At 37.5% G+C, this 24286-nt stretch overlaps 1 protein-coding gene, 1 non-coding gene and 1 pseudogene across 3 annotated transcripts; 2 read left to right on the top strand and 1 right to left on the bottom strand.

Annotated features, from left to right (window-relative positions):
- Window positions 1-1427: 1427 nt before the first annotated feature.
- Window positions 1428-3187, top strand: LOC132176382 (GRAS family protein RAD1 pseudogene; annotated as a pseudogene).
- A 670-nt stretch (window positions 3188-3857) lies between these two features.
- Window positions 3858-20086, bottom strand: LOC132173654 (kinase superfamily with octicosapeptide/Phox/Bem1p domain-containing protein). Of its 2 annotated transcripts, none has more exons than XM_059585214.2 (9): window positions 19788-20086; window positions 12226-15414; window positions 12060-12140; window positions 9519-9671; window positions 9151-9323; window positions 8650-8797; window positions 8437-8559; window positions 7987-8074; window positions 3858-4243 (listed from the first exon to the last, which is right to left on the bottom strand). In XM_059585214.2, exons 2-9 carry the CDS (start codon window positions 15121-15123, stop codon window positions 4050-4052), a joined length of 3858 nt encoding a protein of 1285 aa, XP_059441197.2. In that variant the 5' UTR covers window positions 15124-15414; window positions 19788-20086; the 3' UTR covers window positions 3858-4049. The 2 variants fall into 2 exon arrangements, with proteins under 2 accessions (XP_059441197.2, XP_088370325.1); XM_088514199.1 differs by having other exon boundaries at window positions 8650-8800; window positions 9163-9323.
- Window positions 20087-22426: 2340 nt separating this feature from the next.
- TRNAR-CCG (transfer RNA arginine (anticodon CCG)) lies at window positions 22427-22499 on the top strand. Its single transcript has one exon. It is a non-coding gene; the product is annotated as a tRNA-Arg (tRNA).
- Window positions 22500-24286: the final 1787 nt, after the last annotated feature.

Below are 24286 nucleotides of genomic sequence, written 5' to 3'. Positions count from 1 at the left end.
AATGAATCAGTTATGGAAGGCCGCAAAGTGGGGGATGGTGGCCACTCCACTTCCGATGCCTACGTCAAATATCAGATAAAATTTAGTAGTGAATAATCGCACAAATAATTGGCATAAGAGCACCAAAAAAATCGAGAGATATCACCTTGTTTCGTGAGCCGGGTTTTTATAGCCGGGGCTAGGGTTAGAGGGAAATGTCGAAAAGATCTCCTCTACTTTCCCTTTTGAGGATGGCGCAAATTCCTTGATTTTATGGACTTCCTGATTTTTCCTTCTTGAGATAAGACTTTTTGCCACTTTTGGGGAATATCTTGCCTTTGAGAGATATTTTTCTAAATAGCCAGTTGGGCGGGAATAATACTTGCTCCTTACTCTGTAAGTTTGCCAAGTTGAGGGTGATATGACACTTGCTCCAATAGTCTGTCATTCGCATAGTTTACGGTAGTGGTCCAATGAAAATTAATTTAATGGGCTTTTCCACCACTCCTGTAGTCTGCCATTCCCATGGGTCACGATAGTGGCCCAATGGGAATTAGTTTGGTCGGCCTTTCAAGGGACCTACTCCAATAGTCCACCATTTCCTTGAGTCACACTAGTGGCTCAATGAGAATTAATTCAATGGGTCTTTCAAGGGCCCACTCCAATCGTCTGCCATTCTCATGGGTCACAGTAATGACCCAATAGGAATTAGTTCGGTGGGAACAGCATCCTCTCCAATTTAAATGAACAGGATAATATCCAATTAGTTATAGTGGAGGAGTATTTTTGTCTTTTCACTTTTTGAGTGGACAAAAATACTCTCCACTATAACTAACTTGATATTATCCAGTTCAAATGAAATGGAAATGATCCTAATTCAGTTCGGTGGGCCTTTCCAATGGCTCCGGTAACCATTTTTTTTTTTTTTTTTTTAACAACAAGAAATCTCTTCAAGTATGGTTATTTTATGCACCCAATCTTGAATGGAAAATTTTAGGGCAGTTCGTGTAAGGTACCCCCACATAGATCAAGTAAGGCTCGACTTCATCGCGAACATGAATTCAAAGACATGGATCTAACTTTGTTTTTGTTACCTGTCTAATCTCTCAAATACATAATTGGTAATTTAGGGATTTAGAGATGGATGTTATCAATTTTTAATTACATTGAATAAACATCTTATTCTTTATATACTTTCATTTTGATCTGGCCCAAATTCTTTTAATAGATAGAACTTACATTTGTGAGGAAATTTTCAAGATACATTTGCTAGTCACCATGGAATACATTAATTAGCGATAATATACTATGACACCAATTAATAAATTTAGTAAAGCTATGTACAGGTGTTAGAATTCCCAAATGGCGGCCCAAAAAAATGTCAAAAAAGAAAGAAAGAATCAAGAATCGAGACGCAAAAAAGTTTGGTAAGAGGGGAAGAAGTTTGGCTGGAAATGGCAGCCATGGATGATTTGCTCTCCTTCCCCTTGCATGAGAGCTTCAACCATGATCTTGCCATCCGAAGGTTCTGTCCTGCCCGAGTGGAGCAAGAGCAAGGGGAGTGGGAGTGGGATGAGAAGAAGCCATGTTCTCCTTCTGATGCCACTGCAGTGCCTTGCTTGCCTGCTTCAGAGGTGGATGAGTTTGTTGATAGCTTCATTAATATGGATCACTACGACATGGATGAGATTGAAACCTTCTCCATGGTGAATGATGATGTTTATGGTGATGTTCCCATGGAAGAAGATGATGAATTTGAGGATTTTCATGGAGGTTTTACTGAAATGGTGCCTGGTGTGGAGGAGGTGAGCCATGGCGTGGATCAAGGGCTTCACTTGGTGCACATGTTGTTGGCTTGTGCTGAGGCTGTGGGGTGCAGAGACACCCAACTTGCAGGCTCAATTCTCAATAAAATCTGGGATTCAGCTACTCCTTTTGGGGATTCACTGCAACGAGTCTCCTATTGCTTTGCTGCTGGATTGAAGTCCAGGCTATCAGTTCTGCAGAATTTTAATGCAAATGGAACATTCACAAACGGTGCCATGGGTAATAAGTCCTTGGTGACAAGGGAGGAAAAATTGGAAGCTTTTCGGCTTCTTCACCAAACAACTCCTTACATTGCTTTTGGTTTCATAGCTGCAAATGAAGCTATATGTGAGGCTGCACAAGGGAAGGACTCCTTGCACATAATTGATCTGGGAATGGAGCATACTCTTCAATGGCGTTCTTTGATAAGAGCCCTTGGATCAAGGCCTGCCCTCCAAGGCTCCTCCGAATCACAGCTTTGGTGAGTGATCACAATGTCTTGGGGCTTGAGGGCAGGATGAAAGAGCTTGTGGAAGATGCTAGCTCTCTAGGCATAACACTAGAGCCCGCCATGACATCAGATCCAGTAACACCATCACTTTTAACCAGAGAGAAGTTAAAGTTAAGAGAAGGGGAAGCTCTATTTGTGAATAGCATCATGCACCTGCACAAGTATGTCAAAGAGAGTAGAGGATCTCTAAAACTTATCCTTCAAGCAATCAAGAAGTTATGACCAATTGCGCTTACAGTTGTGGAGCAAGATGCTAACCACAATGGACCCTTCTTTCTTGGGAGATTCCTTGAATCTCTACACTACTATTCCGCCATTTTCGATTCCCTCGAGGTCAGCCTCCCGCGAAATAGCACGCAGAGGATGAAGATAGAGAGGGTTCACTTTTCAGAGCAAATTCGGAACATTGTTGCTTTTGAAGGGTCTGATAGGATTGAGAGGCACGAGAGGGTAGATCAATGGCGAAGACAGTTAGGCTGAGCCGGGTTTCAGTTAATGGGATTGAAGTGCATGAGTCAAGCCAGGATGATGTTATCAGTTTATGGGTGTGATGGCTATACCCTGGCTTGTGAGAAGGGTTGCCTTCTCCTTGGATGGAAAGGGAGACCCATAATGCTGGCATCTGCTTGGCAGGTGCCCAAGGTTTTGTCCTCCTAGTGTCTTGGAAGATATTGCAGTAGATCAATAGTTGATTAGAATTAGGAGGAAATAACAAGGTGGAATGTCTTGTGATGGACAATGACAATCTCCATATTCCCAATGATGGTAAGAAGTTTTATTGTCTTAGGATGTTTGAGAGAAAATGATGTTCCATAGGTCCAGATTATTAGTCATGTTCAAACTACATATCTTGGATATTTCCATGCAATTCACAATTCACTAGATTGTTCATTTGTACCATGTATTTTGATCATTTATTGAGACCAAACAGAGCAAGGACCAGGTCAACTAGGTTAAGTTGAAAATGATTAAGTTCACAAAAAAGCTGTCAGGTATGGTTCTTCGTGTAAAGGAAACATAGGGTTTGTTTGGGCATACTTTTTGCTTGTTACCCAAAAAGCAAAACGCACCTGTACGTATTTGCTAATGTTTGTCCACTCTTTTACTTTCACCTGCACAAGTCTATTTTTACTCAGGTTTTCATAGTCAGAGTATGGAGAGCCGTGTTTTTCATAGGGTAGTTGCAGACCTAGGTTCTTAGGTGTTGCAAGTTAGAGAATAAGAAAAAACGGAATTCAAATTGTGAGACAAAAAATTGCTGTGAAAACACATTGTCAAACAAACGCTAGTTTCCAGGGCCAGCTTTAAATTTTGATTTATAGTCTCAATAGTTGCAAGTCTACCACTTTGATGAATTCAATAGCACCCTCCCACGCTGCACGCAATCAGGTTTAGAGGTATCACCTGTTTCAAACGCTTAGCAAGCTGATGGAAGGGAAGAACATCGTTAAAAGCCTGCATGTTAGATGCGATGTTGATGTGACCAAAAAGAAAAGGGATTTACAATTTCTATTAATGAAGTAAAAATCTCACATCCTGTAAAAAAGGTTGTGGAGTTGAGGAAGGAAAAAGAGGATTATTATTAAGAGATTTACTTGGAAAGAGAGGCTATTCCATTTTGAGGGAAAAGAAAATTATGGAAGCCAATTATTCCTGACTAATATTATAAGCTAGCTATAGTACAATTAAAAGAATTAACTTGTCATATGGTATCTATCTCACATCAGTAATGCCATAAGGAACCAATGAACCACTATTTAGATGACTTTTGACCATGTGCTTTGGCTTGGGTAGCTGCTGCAGACATGACACGTAAACGACTGGCGATTTCCGTGAAGGACGGCCTGGATGCAGGATTAGGGGCCCAACACTGCTCCATTAGTCTTCTCCATTCAGGATCACAGTAACTTGGAATAGTTGGCCTCAATGTGTTGTTCACAATACCTCCTACATGCACAGAAAGGTTTTCAAATAACTTGAGCTTAGCAGTTTACAGTAACTTTCTGGAAAGAGAGAGAGAGTGAATGAGAGAGAGCATAACCAAGAGGAATGATCTTTAACCATCAACATTTATTTTGATAGATAAACCTTATACAAAAGGTGGTACCATAATAGATTTAATTTCATAAAAGTCGGGGTTGGTTATCTGCAAGCAATGTGAACCAATTGCTGTTTTAGGCCCTAATCTGCATCTTAAGATCCTATGCTTCTCAAACCATACCCTATAATCAATTCAGTCCCCTTCTAGATTCCCGACCATAAGGATCCTAATAGAATAATGGGTAAGCCCAGAGTTATCAATACACTATTAACTAGTGAACCACAAATACTTGACCAAAAACATTGTGCACTTTTATTCCATAATACGAATTTCCGGCAATTCAAAAATTCCCATCAATATTCTAGGTTAACACAATTACCTTCATTCTAGGTAACTTATGTAAACCTATCTTCAAAACAGGGGTGCAAAGTAATTGTTTGCAGACAGTTTGAGATTGGTCAAATAAAAACCTTAGATTTGCTTGTTTATATGATTGATGATAATGAACCGAGCCAGAGCCTCATTTTTAACTCACGCTACAGCGTAAACACATCAAATCAGCTCAATAGAGTTACCAGCAGCTCAACTATAGAACTACAATTTAATTGTATTTAAATGCAATTGATATGCTTTTACACAATCTTTCACTTGTTAATTTTGATTGTATTACTGATGACATTCTTATAAATTTCTTCTGAAAAAATATACATTCTTGTTGATAAACCCTTTCTTCAATTGAAAAACTAATGGGGTTTCACCTATTATGCGCTTTGTTTTTATCAAAATGGATGTACTTTTTTGGCTCATACATTCAATATTACCATCCCTGATTTCCAAAACTCATCTTAAGCATTTCTTGACCGGCTAAATCTTACCAGTCCACATTGCTTGAACCCAGGATGTGATTATACTAATCGATACTGAAATACTTTAAAGAATTCAGGAAAAGCTTCCTTCAAAGGCTGATCCCGCACCAATTATCATGCCAAAATCTAATGTGGGAGCCATCTCCTACTCCGAAACTAATAAATCTCGAGAAAACATCCCACACTCTCCGAATATGTTTCCACACTCCAACTCCATAAGGACTCTTCACCACTTTGGTACACCAACCGCCATTCATGCACCCAAGCTTGACCTCAACAACCAACCTCCAATATGCCTCCATTTCCGTAGCATATCACCATAACTATTTACCCAATAAAGCAAGATTGAAAGTGCGCAAGTTAGGATGCCCAAACCACCACCTTGCATGGGAGAGAAAATTTTAGCCCATTGCACTAAATGGAATTTAGGCTCCTCATTTAGGCCACCTCATAGGAAATCTCGTTGTATCTTCTCCAATCTGTTCACCACACTCACAGGAATAGGGAATAGAGACAAGAAGTACGTAGGTAGGTTGGACAAAGTGTTTTTAATCGGTGTGAGCCTCCCACCCTTTGATAGATACATCTTCTTCCAACCCACCAATTTCCTTCCCATTTTCTCAACAGTATCATTCCAAATGGTGGTAGCCCCCAAAGGAAGACCAAAGTATTTCATAAGTAATCCTGCCACCCTACAACCAAAGATGCTTGCCAGCCTATCAACATTTTCCACCTCACCAATTGGAACAATCTTAGACTTTGACAAGTTAATTTATAGCCCCGAGACAGCTTCAAAGCATAGAAAAAGGCAACGCAGATTTCTAAGTTGATCCTCATTAGGTCCACAAAATACCAACGTATCATCAGCAAATAGCAAATGTGAGACACTAAGTCCAGGATTATTTCTTGTCCCCACTGAGAAACCAGCCACAAGACCACTTTCTTCTATAGCGTCCATCATTCCACTCAGCGCCTCCATAACAATAACAAATAGAAAAGGAGATAGTGGATCCCCTTATCTTATGCCCCGAGAGCTACTAAAAAAACATGAAGGTTCTCCATTAATCAAAACTGAATATCGGACTATAGAAATGCAGAACGCTATTCAATTCCTCAATTTCTCAATTTCTCCCCAAACCCACTTCGTAGCAATATGAATAGCAAAAACTCCCAATTCACATGATCATACGCCTTTTCTAAGTCCAATTTACAAAACAAACCGGGTTCTCCAGATCGAAGCCGGCTATCAATGCCTTCATTGGCTATCAGAACCGAATCGAGAATCTGTCTCCCCTTAATATACGCATTTTGAGACTTCGATCTTATGTTCTCTAACACATTTTTCAATTGATTCACAAGCACTTTAGAAATCAATTTGTACACCATGCCCACCAAACTAATAGGTCGAAAGTCCTTTAACTTGTCCGCCTCTGCTTTTTTTGGAATGAGCGCGATAAATGTTGCATTTAGACTTTTTTGAAACCTCCCCTTGCTGTGGAAATCTCTGAAAACAGCCATGATATCTTCTTTAATTACTTCCCAAAATTTCCTTTAGAAAATTAGATTTTCAGCTTACCTAGATATTGCGACAATCAGGTTGCTATGCACATTGCTTCTAATCCACTATTCCATGAGAAAACAAAGCACATTGAAGTTGATTGTCATTTCATTCAGGATAAAATATTGAGTGGGGATATTTTTTCACCTTTTGTGAAATTCGGAGATCAACTTGTTGGTGTGTTTACAAAGTCTCTTTTTCATGGTCAATTAGACTTTATTTTTCCAAGCTAAGTTTATATGCTATATATGTCCCAGCTTTAGGGGGAGTATTAGAGTGAATAAATGAATGTATGTGGAATAATACGTAATGTCCTAAGAGTATAAGGAAATGTATGCAAAACTTCTAGAAGGTAAGGTGTCCTCTTATAGCTATCTATCATGGTACCTAGAATATTCCTGTATAAGCTTTCTATTAAAAAAATGAATTAGGAGAAAGGAGCTACATTGAGTCAATAGCTTCCTTCCATTTTCATAAAGGGCCAAATGCATTCCAATGCTACCCCAGGTTAAATCCTACTATATAAGGTAATGCAAGGTAATGTCACACTTGTTTTTAACTTTTTACATGACAGTAAGTATATTGTAATGGTAAAGGATGGACTCTTTCAGAGCAAGGCACTAGCCGCAAAGAAGAAAATGATATTGTGATGCAAGTCCATTATTCCTTGCATCATAGGTGTTACTATGTCTTGGGATCCTCATTGCCATGACTTCTTTGAGTCTAAGATCAGTCCAATGCTACCACTTCTCGATCAGGTAATTGAAGGGGGGGGGTAAGCAGAGGATATTCGCTATTGGTAACTATATTAATCAACCGTTTCTTGGATTAATTCCTTCGATAGAGTCGACCCCGTTCTGAACCAGCACCAAAGGAATTACATTAGTCCAATGCAATAAATATCCGAAGTGGCTTCAGCACCTAAACACATCCCTTTTCTTAGGGCTTGGCTAGGGGATGCCCAAAGCTAGCCTCACTCTCATATCTCTTTACCAAAGCTTGTTTTATTTCATTCATTTACCTAATGAAACCCCAAACAGGTTGGCTCACTTGTAGAGCTCTAGCTGACTCATGCGGAACCATTTAACTGACACTGCTCTTTTTGGACAAATTGTCATGGAATGGTCCAATTTCTCGTTACTCTTTCAATATGCAGGCTAACATGACCTATCAAGCACAAGCACAACCATGAAGCTAAAGAGCGGGAAAAGTAAAAAAAATGTACCTATAATTGCACCATAATGCATGTTGGCATATGGCTCCTCGCCAGTGAGAATCTCCCATAATACAATACCAAAGGAGAACACATCAACCTGTGGTTCAACAAAATTAATGAGCATTGTAGGGGACAAAATTTCAAGAGTTAGGAGATCAGGGAAGAGAAATAAAGAAGAGAACACTAAACACCAAGTTATGCTTTTTTTCCAAGTGACAAATAATACACAGATTACAAATTCCTCAAAGCCCGCTAGTGTAAATGAAAAGTTTCTGTTACAGGGATTCTCAATAAACTAGAAGAAAAAATAAAATAAAAACAAATTTAAACAGAAAGAGATCTCCATAAAGTTACGTACAGACTTCCATAAATGTAAATTGGATAAAAATCAGTACAAGATTTTTCGTCAAATTCTTGTTATGCCATCATAAACAATAAATATCATGAGTGACATCCTACCTTTTCAGAGACCTTACTGCTGCTGCCGTTCAACAGCTCTGGAGCCATCCATGGCAAGGTTCCCCGTACACCACCAGAAACCAAGGTATTTCGCTTGATTTTGGACAAACCAAAATCACCAACCTGGGAAACAAAATATATTTCATTGGAACATTCACAGTAAGCATAAACGGGATGAATATTCCCTGAAATGCATAAAGCCACAATGCTTACCTTGCAAATTGGTCGTAAAGGATCTTTCAAGTTCACAAGCAGGTTGTCACATTTCAAGTCAAAATGCACAATATTCTTTGAGTGTAAATATTCCATTCCAAATGCTGCATCCATAGCAATTATTAGCCGCTTGCGACGATCAAGATGCCTACAAAATAAGATCATTTTAAAAAGGATGCAGGAAATTATTAAAGAAGCAACTGCTTCAATTTGAAAATAGCAAACTTTGGACAGACACATAAAGACTTCTTATCAATAAATAGGCAAACTCTAGATTCTTTGAGTAATCATCATTTCAAAAATTAAAATACCTATCTGTTTGTCCAGTTGAGTTAACTCGCTCTCTAGAGTAATCATCATTTCAAAAATTTAAAATACCTTTCTGTTTGTCCAGTTTAGTTACAATGATACGAGTTAAATTTTAATATACAGTTTGCAATTGGGACCTGACCCAGAAGATTCCAAACTGAAAATCAAGAACTGTACGAGTGGATGTCTTACCTATCCTTGCTATCCTTGCGAACTAAAACATGCCTAAGAGAACCATCAACCATGTACTCCGCCACAGTTGCTAATGTTGCCCCAGGTCCATCTTGTACTACACCATAAAATGCCACCACATTGGGATGGTGAAGCTTTGAGAGAATGTCAGCTTCCCGCCAGAACTCTGTAGTCTGAGAATAGCAGCAAGTATTATCTAATGTGGCCTTGTAAAAGAAACCATTGACATACTTCTCACTAAAGCAATAAAAGAGTGCTGATCTTATTCTCATGATAAGGTTTGTAACGATACAGAGAGAGAATAAGTGGCTAATACATCATAAGAATTATATGAACAGCAAAAGGTTCGAGGAGTTGAGGAAGAGTACCAATCTCTCTTGCTCTGATGATCGGCCAGTGAAGCAGCTCTTCTTTATTCTCTTAATGGCAACATCCGTTCCTCTCCATTTCCCATGATACACAGTCCCAAAGGTACCGGAACCCAGTTCCCGCAGCTCTTCAAGATCTTCATTCTTTATAATCTATAAAATGTATCCAGAATAAATAATCAAACAGTTTTTTTTTTTATAGGTAATCAAAGAAATATCATTAAAATGCGTAAGGTGCCCCTAAGCATACAGGAAGTATACAAGGACACCAAAACAGAAAAAGCAAAAAGAACAAAGAAAACAGCCACCGAAACCCAACTGACAGAAGAAACACCATGAGACCCACAACAGAAACCCTAAACCCGCAAAAACACCCCGGGCTACATTACAACACTGCAAGAGCTCTCTTGCCTTTACCCAGGCTAGAACAAACCCCCCTAGCATCAAAGTTAATCGAGCACTCTAAATTCTTAAGCTCTCTACTCCCTTTAGGTTTAGAAGCAGAAACAGGAACCTCTTGATGCTGTCCCTCATCCACTAAGGTCAAGAAACCCAGAAAACCCTTCTCATCACCCTTGAAGGAGATCCCCATAGTGTTATAGCACAATTTTACATCTTGCACTGCCTCGGGGTAGCCTACAACAACCTCCTCAACCTTCTCTCCAACACCAGCCCCAGCCATTCTTGTGGAGAGAGTCAGCCTAGATTTGTCAAACAGTTGTGGAGACATACTTTAAAGTTGTCAAAAAAGTAGGCCAAACAATCTCAGACTAACAAAACACGATAGAAGGCAAGTTTGCAAGCAGGCCAATGCATGCATATTAAGTTCTGTGTATGTGTCCAGAAGAAGAAAAAAAAAGCTGCTAAATATGGACGCAAATAATATTGCAGGATTAAAACAATTGAATCCCGCAAGGAAAACCGAAAACAGCATTTATTAATTAAAGTTATGATAAACAGATCAATAGTTTCAGTTCTAACTGTTACAGTGAGTGAATATACAAATATGTGTGGTATGGAATTTCCAAAAAGTGCGAGGAGTGATATCTAAACCTTCTAGAAGAAGGTTAGGTGATACCAAGTTTTCTCAAATTGTTCCACAATCACGTGTAAGTATGAGGTGTCCTCCATCATGGTACCCAGACTATTCTTGTACAGATTTCTATTTAAATGAATGGAGGAAGAAGGGGCTAACAAATTAACAGCTCAATTTCATTTTCATAATAGACTTCATTTCACTATATATTACTTTGAGTGTACCAATGGTTTCCATTTTAAAAAACCAGGTGAAGACCAGTCTTTGATTATATCTACAGAACTATGCAGTGCAGAATCAGAACTATTTTGAGATGCAGAACACTTTAGATAATAAAGAACTAGCTTTGCCAAGGATTTCGAATAGGGTTACTACCACTCATTTACATGTTGTCCCCGCAAACTAGCACTTATCACACTCAACCCCCTTCAACTACCAATCGTTGGCCAAAAAACCCCCCATATCGTTAAATTAGACGGAAAACGCATACATAATACACACAAACTCATTTTTACAATGAAATGACGAAAATACCTTATAGTTTAAAAATTAGATTTACTTAAATACCCTTAGAATATAAAAAAACAAAAAACAAAAAAGTTCGGCCACCGCATGCGATGGCACACCCACAACCGACTCAAGCCAGACCTTCAACCCAAGCTTCTTCCCACCAGAGGAGAATCAACAATAACTGATGGAACAACCGTGGCTCCAAGAAAAGCCACCACCTTACTCAACTCCCCAGCAAATCGGCTCTATCCCAGCCCTTCACGCCCCCCTTAGGTAATAAAATGAGCCCTTTCCAACCACCCTCTGCATACACCGCAAACTCCAAGAAATGACTGGCCCTATTGCCACCTCGACGGACAATCAACACCTGCTGACCCTCCCGGAAAGATTTAACGAAATTTTGTACCCTAGTGCCACTTCCACCATCGCAACCAGCCATGCAGTGCACTAAAGACCCAAAAACACAACACAGGCAAAACCGTTCCAGCCGGACCACCGCCTCACCTACCGTCACCAAGAAAACAAAGGACTTTGCCTCCACAAAGAACCGCGACTCCATAACCCCCTCGCACAGCATCCATTGCCTCACACGACAACCTCTAAGAAGGATCTCACCTAAAGCACCACTCACATTGTCGCTAGAGAAGTAGCCATCCCAAACGATGCCACAGAACGACGAGAATAATGCCTTCAAGCTCTAGTGAAGACCCACCAACAGACTTCCAACTACTTCACGATCTGACCGAGAAAGGCCCTAACCCACTCCAAAATGACGGAATACCGTAGCACCAATGGTCTAAGGAAATTGAATACTTAAGACCCTTTACTTCTTAAAAAGGAGTAAGAGCTAACCCAACTAAGATTCAATCCATGATTGAATGGCCGTTTCCAAAGAACTTGAAATCCTTGAGAGGATCATTTATGTACTGCAAGAAGTCCAGAACTCTTTATGCTCAATAAGGCACAGGTTAACAATGAACATACATGAATTATACCTGTAAAGTACTGATATCAAAATCTCCAAGAGAAGGATCTAGAGGAGGTAGACCAATATTCCTGGATTCAATCTTCCCCTCCTACATCAAAGTGATAAGAAGTTAGCAGGAATAAATAGTATAGTCGTTTAGATGAAGGATTTCTGAAACCGGTTCAAAGGAATACCTCATACTCTGAGTCTGGCATTCGTAGGTTTTCCATCATACCATCAAGCTGCATACTTTCAGTGCCCTTAACTTGGGAATCATCATAATTTGAATGCAGAACTTTGTTGTCAGCTCCAACTGTTCTAGGTAATTCTTTATGATCGTCTTCACCAAGATTAAGCTGTGAATCCAAATGGCTATCTGAAACTCCATCTGATGTTAAAGGTGTAAAACGATAAGATACATGATCTCCTTCTTCAACTTTTCTAATCACAGGTGAAAACCCAAGATGATCCTGATCGATAAGAGAATCATCTTTTTGAACAAACCCTTCTTGTGCCAATTTCTGAAAATATGACCAACGTTTAGGTTCATGATTCTCCATGTATAAGCTCAGGCCAGCTCCATCTTTTGGCAGTGGACTAATGGCAGAGGAATCTTCAGAAAGTATTGCTTTGGAAAATATATCAGAAAGGAAATCGCGAGGGAATCTGTCATTAATATCAATAACTATGTCTCCCTGAACAGGTGCAGAGTCACCACCAGAAGGAATTTCTTGAGAAACATCATCAATTGAGTTTCCGATCCAAGAAAAAGTTTGTGCTTGTCCCTTTGCATCATCACTGCTGGAACCCTTGCATGTGCCCTCACTCCAATGAAGCTTCGGAAGATCAGATGATGTATCCTTATGGTGCTCAAAGGCAGCTACTTGACTCACAGCAGGAAGTTCTGATCCAGCTTCTGCAGGCTCATCAGCCAAGGGTTTCTTATTCCCATCTTTAGTGCCATTTGTTTCATGGCCAGACTTAAGAACAGTATTCTCATTCACAGCATCTTTATTATACATAGCATCTGGTGATTCATGCTTCAACTCACAATCCACATCTTGCAAATGCTTGGAATGCATCTGAAAAACTGCATCAGCAAACTCTTTATACTTTTGAAGTTGGGCAAGTCCATCATCAATGGAGTTGGTATCTATAAACAATGGCTTTGCTCTTGAGGACTGTTCAGTCTGAGGAGCCAGATTTTTGTCATGCAATTTGTCAACACATTCTGCAATTGAATCCTGCTGGGCAATATCAGAACGTGAGTGAGATATGAGAAACTGAGAACCATGTGAATCGTCAGACTTTGACAATCGATTCAACAACTCTGCCTGCTCCCTTGGAATTCTCTCTGAATAGAAGTATCTCTGAGCAGGCGTAGGTGGCTCGAAGTAACTCAGATCAACCACACTGGACTCAGAATCTGCAGGAGCAAATGCACTACTAGAATAAGGGTTATCATCGCTAGATTTAGGAAGCTGCGCCGGATTCACGGCATCAACCGACGAAGAGACATTTTCAGGTTCCTGGTGCTTTGCCTCATTTTTTGAAGACAATAAAGATAGATCTCCTTCAGATGCAGCAACCATGACCCCTAATTCTTCAAAAGAAAGATGATCTATCAACCTACCATCATGTGGCTGTGGAGGAACCGTGTAATCTTGCTCTGAGGAACAAATGTTGCTGGTGTCACTCTTTTGCTGAACAGAACCATCACATTCTGGTTTCACCTGCATTACGGCTATCTCCAAATTCTGTTCACATAAGCCACTATATTGCTGCCCTTCAGTCAAATCTCTCTGTTGATTCATCAACCCATGAAGAGGAACGAGAGTAGGAATTCCCTCAAAAGGGGAGTGATGAGGAGGATCCTGGCCATGGTGAAAAGGATACTGCTTAGATTCTCCATGGGGTGTCATCTGCCCGTGATAAGTCTGTGAGTAGGGTTCATAAATATCTGAGGAACTTGGTAGATTTGGCTGCAAAGATTGAATAGTCGATGATGAGACAAAAGTGCCCATCGAAGGTGAAGTGCTAACACCTATTGAGTTTGTTGCAAGCCTACTTTCCCCCTCAATATCCTGTCCGTCTAACACACCTAAAATATTTGCTGAAGAGCTCATCAGACCATGCAAGGTCAAGTTTCTTGACCCCATGTCCATGCCATTGACAGCAACCATATACTGAACCTCAGAATCACCTTCCACACTCCCCAAACCAAACTGAGCATCATCCAAATCACCCATGGAGAACAGAAACATCCTAAGCTTCTGTGATCCTTCTCTATCCTCTAGTTCATTACACTCCTCCATCATATTCTGCAGATCCTCATAGCAAGACACAGAAACCAAGGCATCAAGATCCTCTCCAGGAAGCTGATATTTAATAACATGGGTTTGATTATAAATTGATAATGTTTTCTGCACAAGCTCCTCCCAAGAAATGTCTTTTCTTATACGTATAATGCGTGTTTCACCTCCAACATGCCTCAGCTTTCCATCACTTGGCCTAGGTAGGATTTTTCCACCAAAGCTACAGAGAACCTTCATTTTCATTGACAAGCTATTGGAGGCTCCAGAAGAGGTATAGCCATGAAGAACTCCTCGACTACTGTCATAACCTGACAAAGTTTGTGGTAATGACCCATAGTTACTTCTATCTTCACAGAAAGATGTGTTACCTCCGTCTTTATGTAAAGAAGAGTCCTTTCTCTCAAACTCTTTTGGACATTTATCAACAGTGGTGAGCATTGAAATATCTGACCCACTTTCAGACCCTGTATGATTGATGCCTAACATTCCTTTAAGTTCCATATAACCTGTTGCATGATTGGGATCAGCATATGGAAGAAAAGGCTTCCTTGGATTCACCCGGTCGCGCATAAATTCGAGTGCAAACTCCTCACCTGTCTGTATGGAGTAATTATGAACCGGTTTAAATTCTGGCACATTAAGGTCAGGAGCTCTAACATTAGTATCCATCCCACTCAGAGGGTCCTGAATAAATGACTTAGATGCAGGCTGGAGTTCCTCATTTCTAGGATCCATGGAATTGTGCTGAAATTGTTTTTGTATGCTCGATTGTTCCATCAAACCATTATTTCCGTTTAGCTGAACGTAACTGTGATTAACCTCACTGCCAGAATACTATGAAGAACACATCACACGCATGTACAAACAACCCATCTAACACATGCCAAACTACAAACTTGCTTACAGCTTTTGACTGCAGAAAAACCTGGAAGTCTCAGACAGATACTGAAACAGGAATACAGCTTCAGTTTGATTCCAGTTTCAGCCACCCAATAGAGATATCCAGAAGCTTCAGCACTTATGAAACAGTCTCCTTCAATAACTTAAGAATCTTCAAACGATATTATGCTGCACACGTAACAGATTCGGGAAAGAAGTTTCAGTAACAATCCAGAAGCACAAAAATTTACAGGAACCTGAAAGTAAATCTATAATTTGACCCTTAGAGAAACACAAATATCAAAACAGCAAATAAAATTTAAACCCAACAAAAATCTGAAAATAAAAGATGAAAAGTAAACATAGTATATAGAGCTCTTATTAGACAAAACCTTAACATTAACTCCTTAAACGAAAGGCAGACAAGAGTATAGAACATATAGCCTTATTACTTATCAAGCTGCAATCAACATCTCTAAGAAAATGGAAATCTAGAGTTCATTGTCAGCTGTTCTACAATGGGTTCCACTATATCCTAGAACACAAGCCCAGGTAAATTGCCCATTATGGACCACAGACACAACTCCAAACAATCAAGAAATTATTTATCCAAACATTAATACTATAGGGATATAGAACCTTCTTGACAAGGATACCAACAATCACATTTAAGGACACCTTTATTTTTGTTGGGGCAACAGTGAAGCTAGGGGGGTCGAGAGTGGGCAAACAACCGCCCTGGCTGCCTAAAAAATTATTACCTCTGGACCTACATATGCACATCCCAGCACATTTTATCAATGTATTGGCTTTGACTTCGCACACATTCCATCTTAGCTCCATGCACCTTCAGAATCCTAATGGCTGATGACCAAAAACTTTTGTACATGCTACATAAACGACTGTTTGTAAGTAAGGAGAACCATGCCCTCCCAATACAACATATATATACTCTCCCTTTGTGCCCCTCCGGTATCTATTCTTCATTTTCCCTTTGGGTTTATAGTTACTGATCACATTAGTTATGAAGTAGTGGCAGTAGGTGTAGTGAAATACCAAATTTTAAACCCCCAGATTAATCATCTCTTAGTATTATTGATTTAGTGACTGCTGAGTTGTATTACTAATTGAAGTAGAGGTAAAGTATTGCTGTTATTACACCCAGGTTGCAAAGGAAGTAGATGAAAAGCATTGGCATTTCTGGTCTATTACCTTACTAATCGTTTTGTTACAAAATTTTACTTTCCATGAGACTTCTAACCAATTTAGAAAGGATTTCAAACATATATAATAACCAATACTATAATTCACTGATATGCACATGGTTTTTCTCTCTTTGACCAGAAAAAAAAACATTGACAAATTCACTTCAAAATCTCACTTTGTTATAGTTTTGTTAGAAGTAAAAATATCATATATCAATCAAACATGCGTCACATGAAGTCTCGTTTCTTACTTATTTGCATGGAATGTGAAATTTACAGGTATAACCATATAGCAAAAGTGATTAGGAAATCCTCCAAATATATAAGCTCAACAAATCAAACTGACCATAGTGTCAAATAATCTTCTTTTTTTTTTATATAAGTATTCGAAATATCATTAAAAGTGTAAGTCGCAACCATGTACATAGGAAGTATACAACAGAAGACACCTAACTAGTAAGGGCAAAACGAATAAGAAAATCAAGATAACTAATCACCAAGGGAGAAGTATTAGAAGCTGTCCAAAGATACAAAGTGTTGAAAAAGAAATACTTAATTTCCTCCGAAGTACTCTCACAGTCCTCAAGCTGGGCATACAAGACATCTAAGCCCCACCTTGAGGGGGAGTGTTGAAGATGGAAACCGTTGATTTGATTCCCTTTATTTAGGCCCAGTATTATTTTGATTTTATGTGATTTGATTTGAATGTAATATTCCGTTATTTCTTTCCTTATTGGTTTCTAGGTCTTATCTATTTAAGCCTATGTGGTCCATATGGAGTAATTAATTGAATAAGAGAATTCTTCTTCTCTCTTGCTTTCTCTCTTTTCTACTAAAAGGCAAGAAGGTACCATCTTCCACACAACAGCACTCTGGATGCTGCCGGTTGTCCACTAACTAGCATACAAATTGACTACTCATATAGGCATAACTTAAGACAACCCAAATCGACCGAATAAAACATTTCAAATGGCACAAGCAAATTCACAATGAAGAAGAAGATGGTCCACGAACTTCTCATTCCTTTCGTACATACAATACCTATCAACCACAATGATGCATCGCTTCTAGAGATTGTCCACGATAAGGATGTTTCCTAAGGCCACCAACCACACAAAAAAGGCCACCATCAAAGGAGCCTTAGTCTGTCAAACACTCTTCCAAAGAAAACAAAAACCATCATAACAACTCTTGACACTATAGAAGGATTTAACACCAAATAACCTCTTTTTGGAGAGGACACACCACAACTTGTCTTTCCTGGCCCCTGAGTCTTAGGTAGCTTCTCTTGTATACTCCTTGTGTACTTGAGGGCGCATTACGCTTTTAACAATAATTCAATTATTTAATCAAAAAAAACTTGTCTTCCCTTCCTCGTCTCATTCTCACTAAATACATTATGAAGAACAAGGCAACGGCATCCACCTCCTAATTATGAGCCACTTTAGCAAAGCTCATGTTCTACTGATGGGCCTTCAAAAAATTCCACGTGAGTCACAATAAAAGTATCCCTTGTGCAAGCAATACCAAATAAAATTGGAAAGGCATCCTTAAGGGCCATATACCCACACCAAAATCATGTCAAAATTTAACCTTGGAGCCATCTCCTATCTCAAATCTGGTGTGACTACAAAACTTCCCCTAACCCCTCCTAATATTCTTCCATAAAACATCCCCTAACCCCCTTCAAAATGCTACCCACTGACTGATCAGACGAAAATCCTTAGGGTCAACAACCCCTGGAATCTTCAAAATGAGGGCGAGTGAAATAATCTGATGAGTAGTAAATATGAAAAAGGATATTGTACAACAATTAGTTTATTTATTGGTGACATTGGCATTGGTTTTTACCGATTGAAAAAAACTACAATTGAAATAGCTTTTTCAACAATGAATATTATTAAAAATCGATTGCGCAACCAAATGGGAGATCAGTGGATGAATAATTGTTTCATTATGTATATTGAGAATGATATATTCAAGACTATCAGCAATGAAGAAATCATGTAGTAATTTCAAAATATGAAAACTTGTCAAGGACTGAATAAATTAATGTTGGGCATGAAAAAATAAATTACAAGTTACGTTTATATGTTTTAAATGATAATTAAATTTTGTTTATTTGTTTATTTATTTTGTTAGTTATATTTTTTATAAATTTTAATCAATTCTTGTTCATTTTATTGGATATGTTTATTTGAAAAAGGAAAAAAAAAAAAAAACATAATAGTTAGTCCGCGGTGTAAAATCTATTTTTTTAATCTTGACCCCGGTGAATCAAAATCCTAGCTTTGCCACTGTGTTGGGTATTTCATGCTAAGCAACAAGTGTTTCATTTTTCTCTTATTTAATCAATTACAAAAAATGCATGTTTATCAAGTATCTGGTAGTCAAATAAGTTTACCAAAGCTGGACTAGAAAATGGGCCATATCTTTCTTTTCCTTTTTTCCCTTGTCCTTTTCTTTTTCTTCCTCCCTTTTCACCACACAAATATGCATGTTTGAGCAATACTGAAGGTCAGTAGATGAATGTGGTCCTTCTGCACTATAACTCTCTTTCTGAACAGATGGCACATGTAAGTGTAGTTTTACCATTATATGGGCCTAATCTTAGTAATTGTCCATGATAAAATTCAGCATGGACATATTTTAAAAGATGTGCAAAGCAGCTAATAAATAATCATTGCTCCACCAATTAAGAATGCATTCTAAATCTATTAGCCCAAAGTTACTCTGTATCAGCTTTTTTGCCACACACACACACATATATATATATAGGTCTTCTTGCTAGTCATTGGGCCTTGAATTAAAAATACCCGGTGCATGACACACCAAAGCTACTGATTTTGCCAAGCAATAGAACATGACATACTGAATAAAATGCCAAAAATGATATCAACCGGTACTGCTTCTAAACAATTAGGAATGCACCTACTCCCCTTTGTACTGGGCTTCATCAATTGATAGATGGGAAACCTTACCCCTATGATTAATAACAAGTAGAAATAGTTGGTCTAAAGTTCGCCTTCGAATAAAGAAACACATTCATGTTTGAAAAGAATTTGAATTCGAAGACAAAAGATGTTCTAAACCTACCTTGTGTTAGTTTATCAATTTGTTTGTCTTTCCTCTCATTCGCATAACCTTAGTTCTCAAACAACAACTCACACCACATTCAACCATCAAACAGAAACACCTCCAACACATACATTTATTGTTACATATGCATATTACAAGAACCCTAACTTGATAAGAACAAAAAACCAAAATCAGATAAAGACAAATCTTCAGAAACACAATTGGATCGAAACAAACATTAAATGTGAATACCTGACAAAAGAGAGCAATGCTTTTTACCTTTTTCTCATCTCTGGTTTTAGTTCAAGAGGGTTTGAGTGAACCAGCCACTACAATATCTGAAAAAGGGTCTCCGTCCAAGCTCACAGAACCCATCTTTCAAATTTTCTCTCACTTTCCCTCACTTTCTCGCACTTACCATATCTAAAGTGAAATTTTTTTCTCGTAGTTTCTCCTCTTCGCTCAAAACCTCAAAAACGGCTTCTCTTTTCTTTTTTTCTTTCTAATTAAAAACGGCTTTTCAAAAACAATAAAACGACGACTCAGACGTCCCTCTCTGTGTTCTATTTCTCCCTCTTACCGTCTTACGCAAAGCTGATTTATATATTCTTCTGCTGAGAGCCTGCGAGTCAAACAAGAAGGCGACAGGCATAGTTCCTAGATTACCCTTCCATGTTTCGTTTTCTACTGAAACGCCATGGAAAGTACACGTTGACTGAATTCCTTTTTAAAAAAAAAAAGAAAAAAAAAGACATAATCTTAATTCTGTTTTATTACTTGCGAAATGACAATTTTTTTTTTTTTTTTAAGTAAAATATACTTAACCCCCATAAATTAACGGTTAATTTTAAAAGAGTCTGTTAAGGTTTAATAATAGAGGTCTTTTCATGATAATATGTTATCTTTATAGTAAATCTAGAGTAGTTTATTATACATATTGTAATTGTCTATTTAAAGACATTAAGCTTATTAATAAATTACTTTGTGTTTGAAAAAGGATTTTAGATTTTCTTAAAATTTAAAAGGTTTAAGGTCCCTCATAATCTAAATTTTATATATGCAAAACCTTATAAATTGATTGGTATGACACTTGTATACATCAAACTACCATTTTATGTTAAAAATGCCACTCTGTTAACATATGTACTTTTCTATCCCTCAAAGAATACATTATAATAATCATCGCATCGATTAAACCATAACAATTACAAAGCATCAAGCATACGATCTCATGCCAACAAATGTCTAAATATGAGTTATTACATACCAAGTCTCAAATATGCACTAAGCAAATCTAATGAATCATTAGAGGGTTGTCATAGAACTGATAATACTCCCAAAGGATATCCAAGAAAGTATCATGGAAGAGTAATGCTATAAGTTTTTTTAAAGTTATCTCAAATGTGATGTGACTTTTAAAATTTCTGTTGAACTTGAGATTTGGTTTATTGACTTTTAATCTATTGGTAATTTTAAAAGTCACATCACATTTGAGATGACTCTAAAAGGACTCTAAGAAGACTTATAACATTACTCATCATGCAATGGACTACCGAAATCTCGCCATTGCTCTCCACTCAAAAGTGGGTTCCAACTCCTTAGAGATCAATTTAGTAAGGTGGTCCAAAGTTGGTTTCCTATCCTGATCCTAACATCCATCCTCAAAAGAATCAATAATTATAAAAACATAAATGTTTTACAAATGAAATTAATAAAGTGTGAATCTACGACTTAGTGATTATAGATACATAAGAATACAAGTTATAGTTTAATGAACCCTATTTGAGTAAAAATGTCATTTAGCTATTCCAACATAAATATACAATATCGTTAACAGTTATAGCACATGGATGCAGTATAGATATAATATATATGATAATTAAGGGAACATGTTATAGTGTACTTCATATGGTTTATCTAAGCCTCTAACAATTTGCTTGGTAAGGTTGCCACTGTCATGAAGGACCTATAGTAAAACATTGGTGTCCCAATGTTCTCACTCGTCGCATACCGGCCCAAACAGATTTAAACCTTGGGTAATCCACACCACTAACAATGTAGTCATTGTAACTACCAATCAAACATGGTTGAGTCTACCACCAATAACACCATTGAAGCCAATACCAAATATAGAAGTAAATCTATTGACCATAAGGATTAACTTGTATAATGGTAACCCATAGCCTTCATCCATACATGAAGTGTTATGTCATACAATGTAGTTTATAGTGTCTTTTATATGCATGCATTTATAAATCCTTATACACACCATATCATGCTAACTCATGTTTTTCATAAAATAATTAGAATTCACACAGTTTTAAAGATATTTTATGAAAGTTGCAAATATCATGCTGTGAAGTAGTTATAAATAACATGTATTGGTGTGAGTTTACTCACCAAGATCGCAAGGCTCCTCCACAAATCCTTCTAGAGTCTCTCCAACATCAAAATCTAAGAAAGAATCACTAGTAAGGACTACATCTAATCTAATATGTCATAACTCTTGGACTGAGGACAAAATAGTCTTTTTGCCAAACCATCGATCAAGAGAAATGCTTTCAAAACCGGTTAGCCAGTTAGGGCAATTAGCAATTAACCGCCTGCAATTTCAGCCATACTTTTGAAAACTCAGCTAACTATTTATCAAAACCCCAAACCAAGGATCAAAAAAATGCATTTATCCATTTTTTTAAATAGCAATGTGCTTAAGTGCTTTTTTAATAACTTAAAGGACACTTGTCACTTGGATATTAAATTAACTAAATTGAAATACAGGGTCTAAATGCTAAAGCACAAAATCCTTAAAAAAAGAAAAGAAAAAAAAAAGGTGAGGGGTTCTGGAATATATTCCCTAATTAAAATGATATTAGTTTAATAATATATAATGATATAAAATGCGTACAAGTCAAGCAAGTGATCGCGTGGCCTAATGGATAAGGCGCTCGCCTCCGGAGCGGGAGATTGTGGGTTCGAGTCCCATCGCGATCGTTGTCACCTTTTTGTTTTTTCTCCTCCTGCCTCTCACAAATGTCTTGAGAATTTCATAATGCTAGCTCATAAATTCAATAATCGTAATCTCCTTTTTCTTTCCAATTACTTGTGTTGTTTGCATTAATTGCTCATTCTAAATTTTATTCATTTGCCCGTAAAAGGAGCTGAATCTCTAAATTTCCATTAATCTGCATCCATCTTTCTCAACCTACGTTTGTGGAGTTAATTTCTCTTTAAAACACTAATTTTACTGCCAAATTCTATAACAATTTAATGGTGTTGGGAAGGGCTCAAAACAAATTTCTTCTGTCTTTGTGTGTGTTGGGTTGAAGGAAGCAAGACTACAAAGTATATATACAAGTACCAGACTGATATATATATATATATATATATATATATATACTTTGTAGTCTTGCTTCCTTCAACCCCATATATGTTAAAGATAAACATGAGTTGCATGAGCAGCATGCTAATACCCAAAAGGGGACTTGGCTTACCTGCGGTAGAGCAAACTACCACATATCTGTTGGAATTTCTCTTTTAAAGGTGCGTTTGAAATTGCGATTTCACAAGAATAGTTTGCGTTTTTAAAAGATATCACAAAACGTAAGGCTTTTGGCATTGCGATTTAAAATCACTTAATTTAAAATAAGAAAAAAATATGTGATTTCTATAAGCAGGTTAGGGGGTGCTTATTTGAAAATGCGCAAATTTTAACCAAAATTACATTTCTCATAACAAATATTTAATAAAAAAGTACTTTTAAACATGTTTTACTAAACGCCTTTGCGATTTTGAAAAGTAGCGATTTCAAAAACTTAATTTTTAAAAACACAATTTTTAAAATCGTACTTATTGAAATCACAATCTCAAACGGACCCTAAGTGTGTAGGGTAACACGTAAATAATAATAATAATAAAAATGGCCAAAACCAACGTCCTATTCCAGCCCTTCGAGGAGGCCAAGAAGGAGCTCGATCTCATCCCCACCGTCCCTCACCTCTCGCTCGCTCGCTCGCAAGAAATACTTTGACGAGTGCGTGGCCGCAGTAATCCTCTGCACTGGTTGAAATCTGGAGGTGGTTGTCAACATATATATATATATATATATATATATATATATATATATATATATATATATATATATATATATATTTTTTTTTTGAAAAATGAGAAATTTTGATTTTTTGGGTGTGGGTGGTTGTTATAAATGCAAACTTTTGAGTGCCAATATTTTCAAAATTAGAGACGTTTGAATAATAACATAATGTTAAAGCGCTATTCACGCGTGAAAGGCGACATGTGAATAGTGTTACTGTTCATGCATGAATAGTAACACTATTCAAATGTCCATATTTTATAAATAGGGACGTTTGAACCATAAAACGCTGCAAATTAGTGACGTTTTCTAAAAATGTCACTATTCCAAACATCTCTAATTGGCTTTTTTTTCTTTTTTTCTTTTTTTTTTAATTTTTTTTTTTTTATTGTAGTGTTCATCGGAGATGATCAAAATAATTAATAAAAAAAAATGCTACGAGTACCAATGAATATACTCCGCATCATTTTGATATTTGTCTATTGATAAAAGATTTTGATACCCTTAGCATTTCTCAAAATGAGTGATTGATGTGGACTTGAGGTCACAGTGCGAAGTCTTGTAGAGATAAATTTTGTGAGTATTCTTGTACTTGTTGTATTTGAGAGAATAGTGTAATTATAAAGGTTATTGTATTTATATATGCTTTAGTTTGTACCAGTGATGTAAGAGGAAAAGGATAAAA

This window comes from Corylus avellana, chromosome 3 (assembly GCF_965113065.1).
Source record: "Corylus avellana chromosome 3, dhCorAvel1.hap1.2, whole genome shotgun sequence".
Taxonomy (NCBI): Eukaryota; Viridiplantae; Streptophyta; class Magnoliopsida; order Fagales; family Betulaceae; genus Corylus; species Corylus avellana.
Note: the sequence above shows the minus strand (reverse complement) of the source record. Positions and strands in the feature narration are given on the sequence as shown.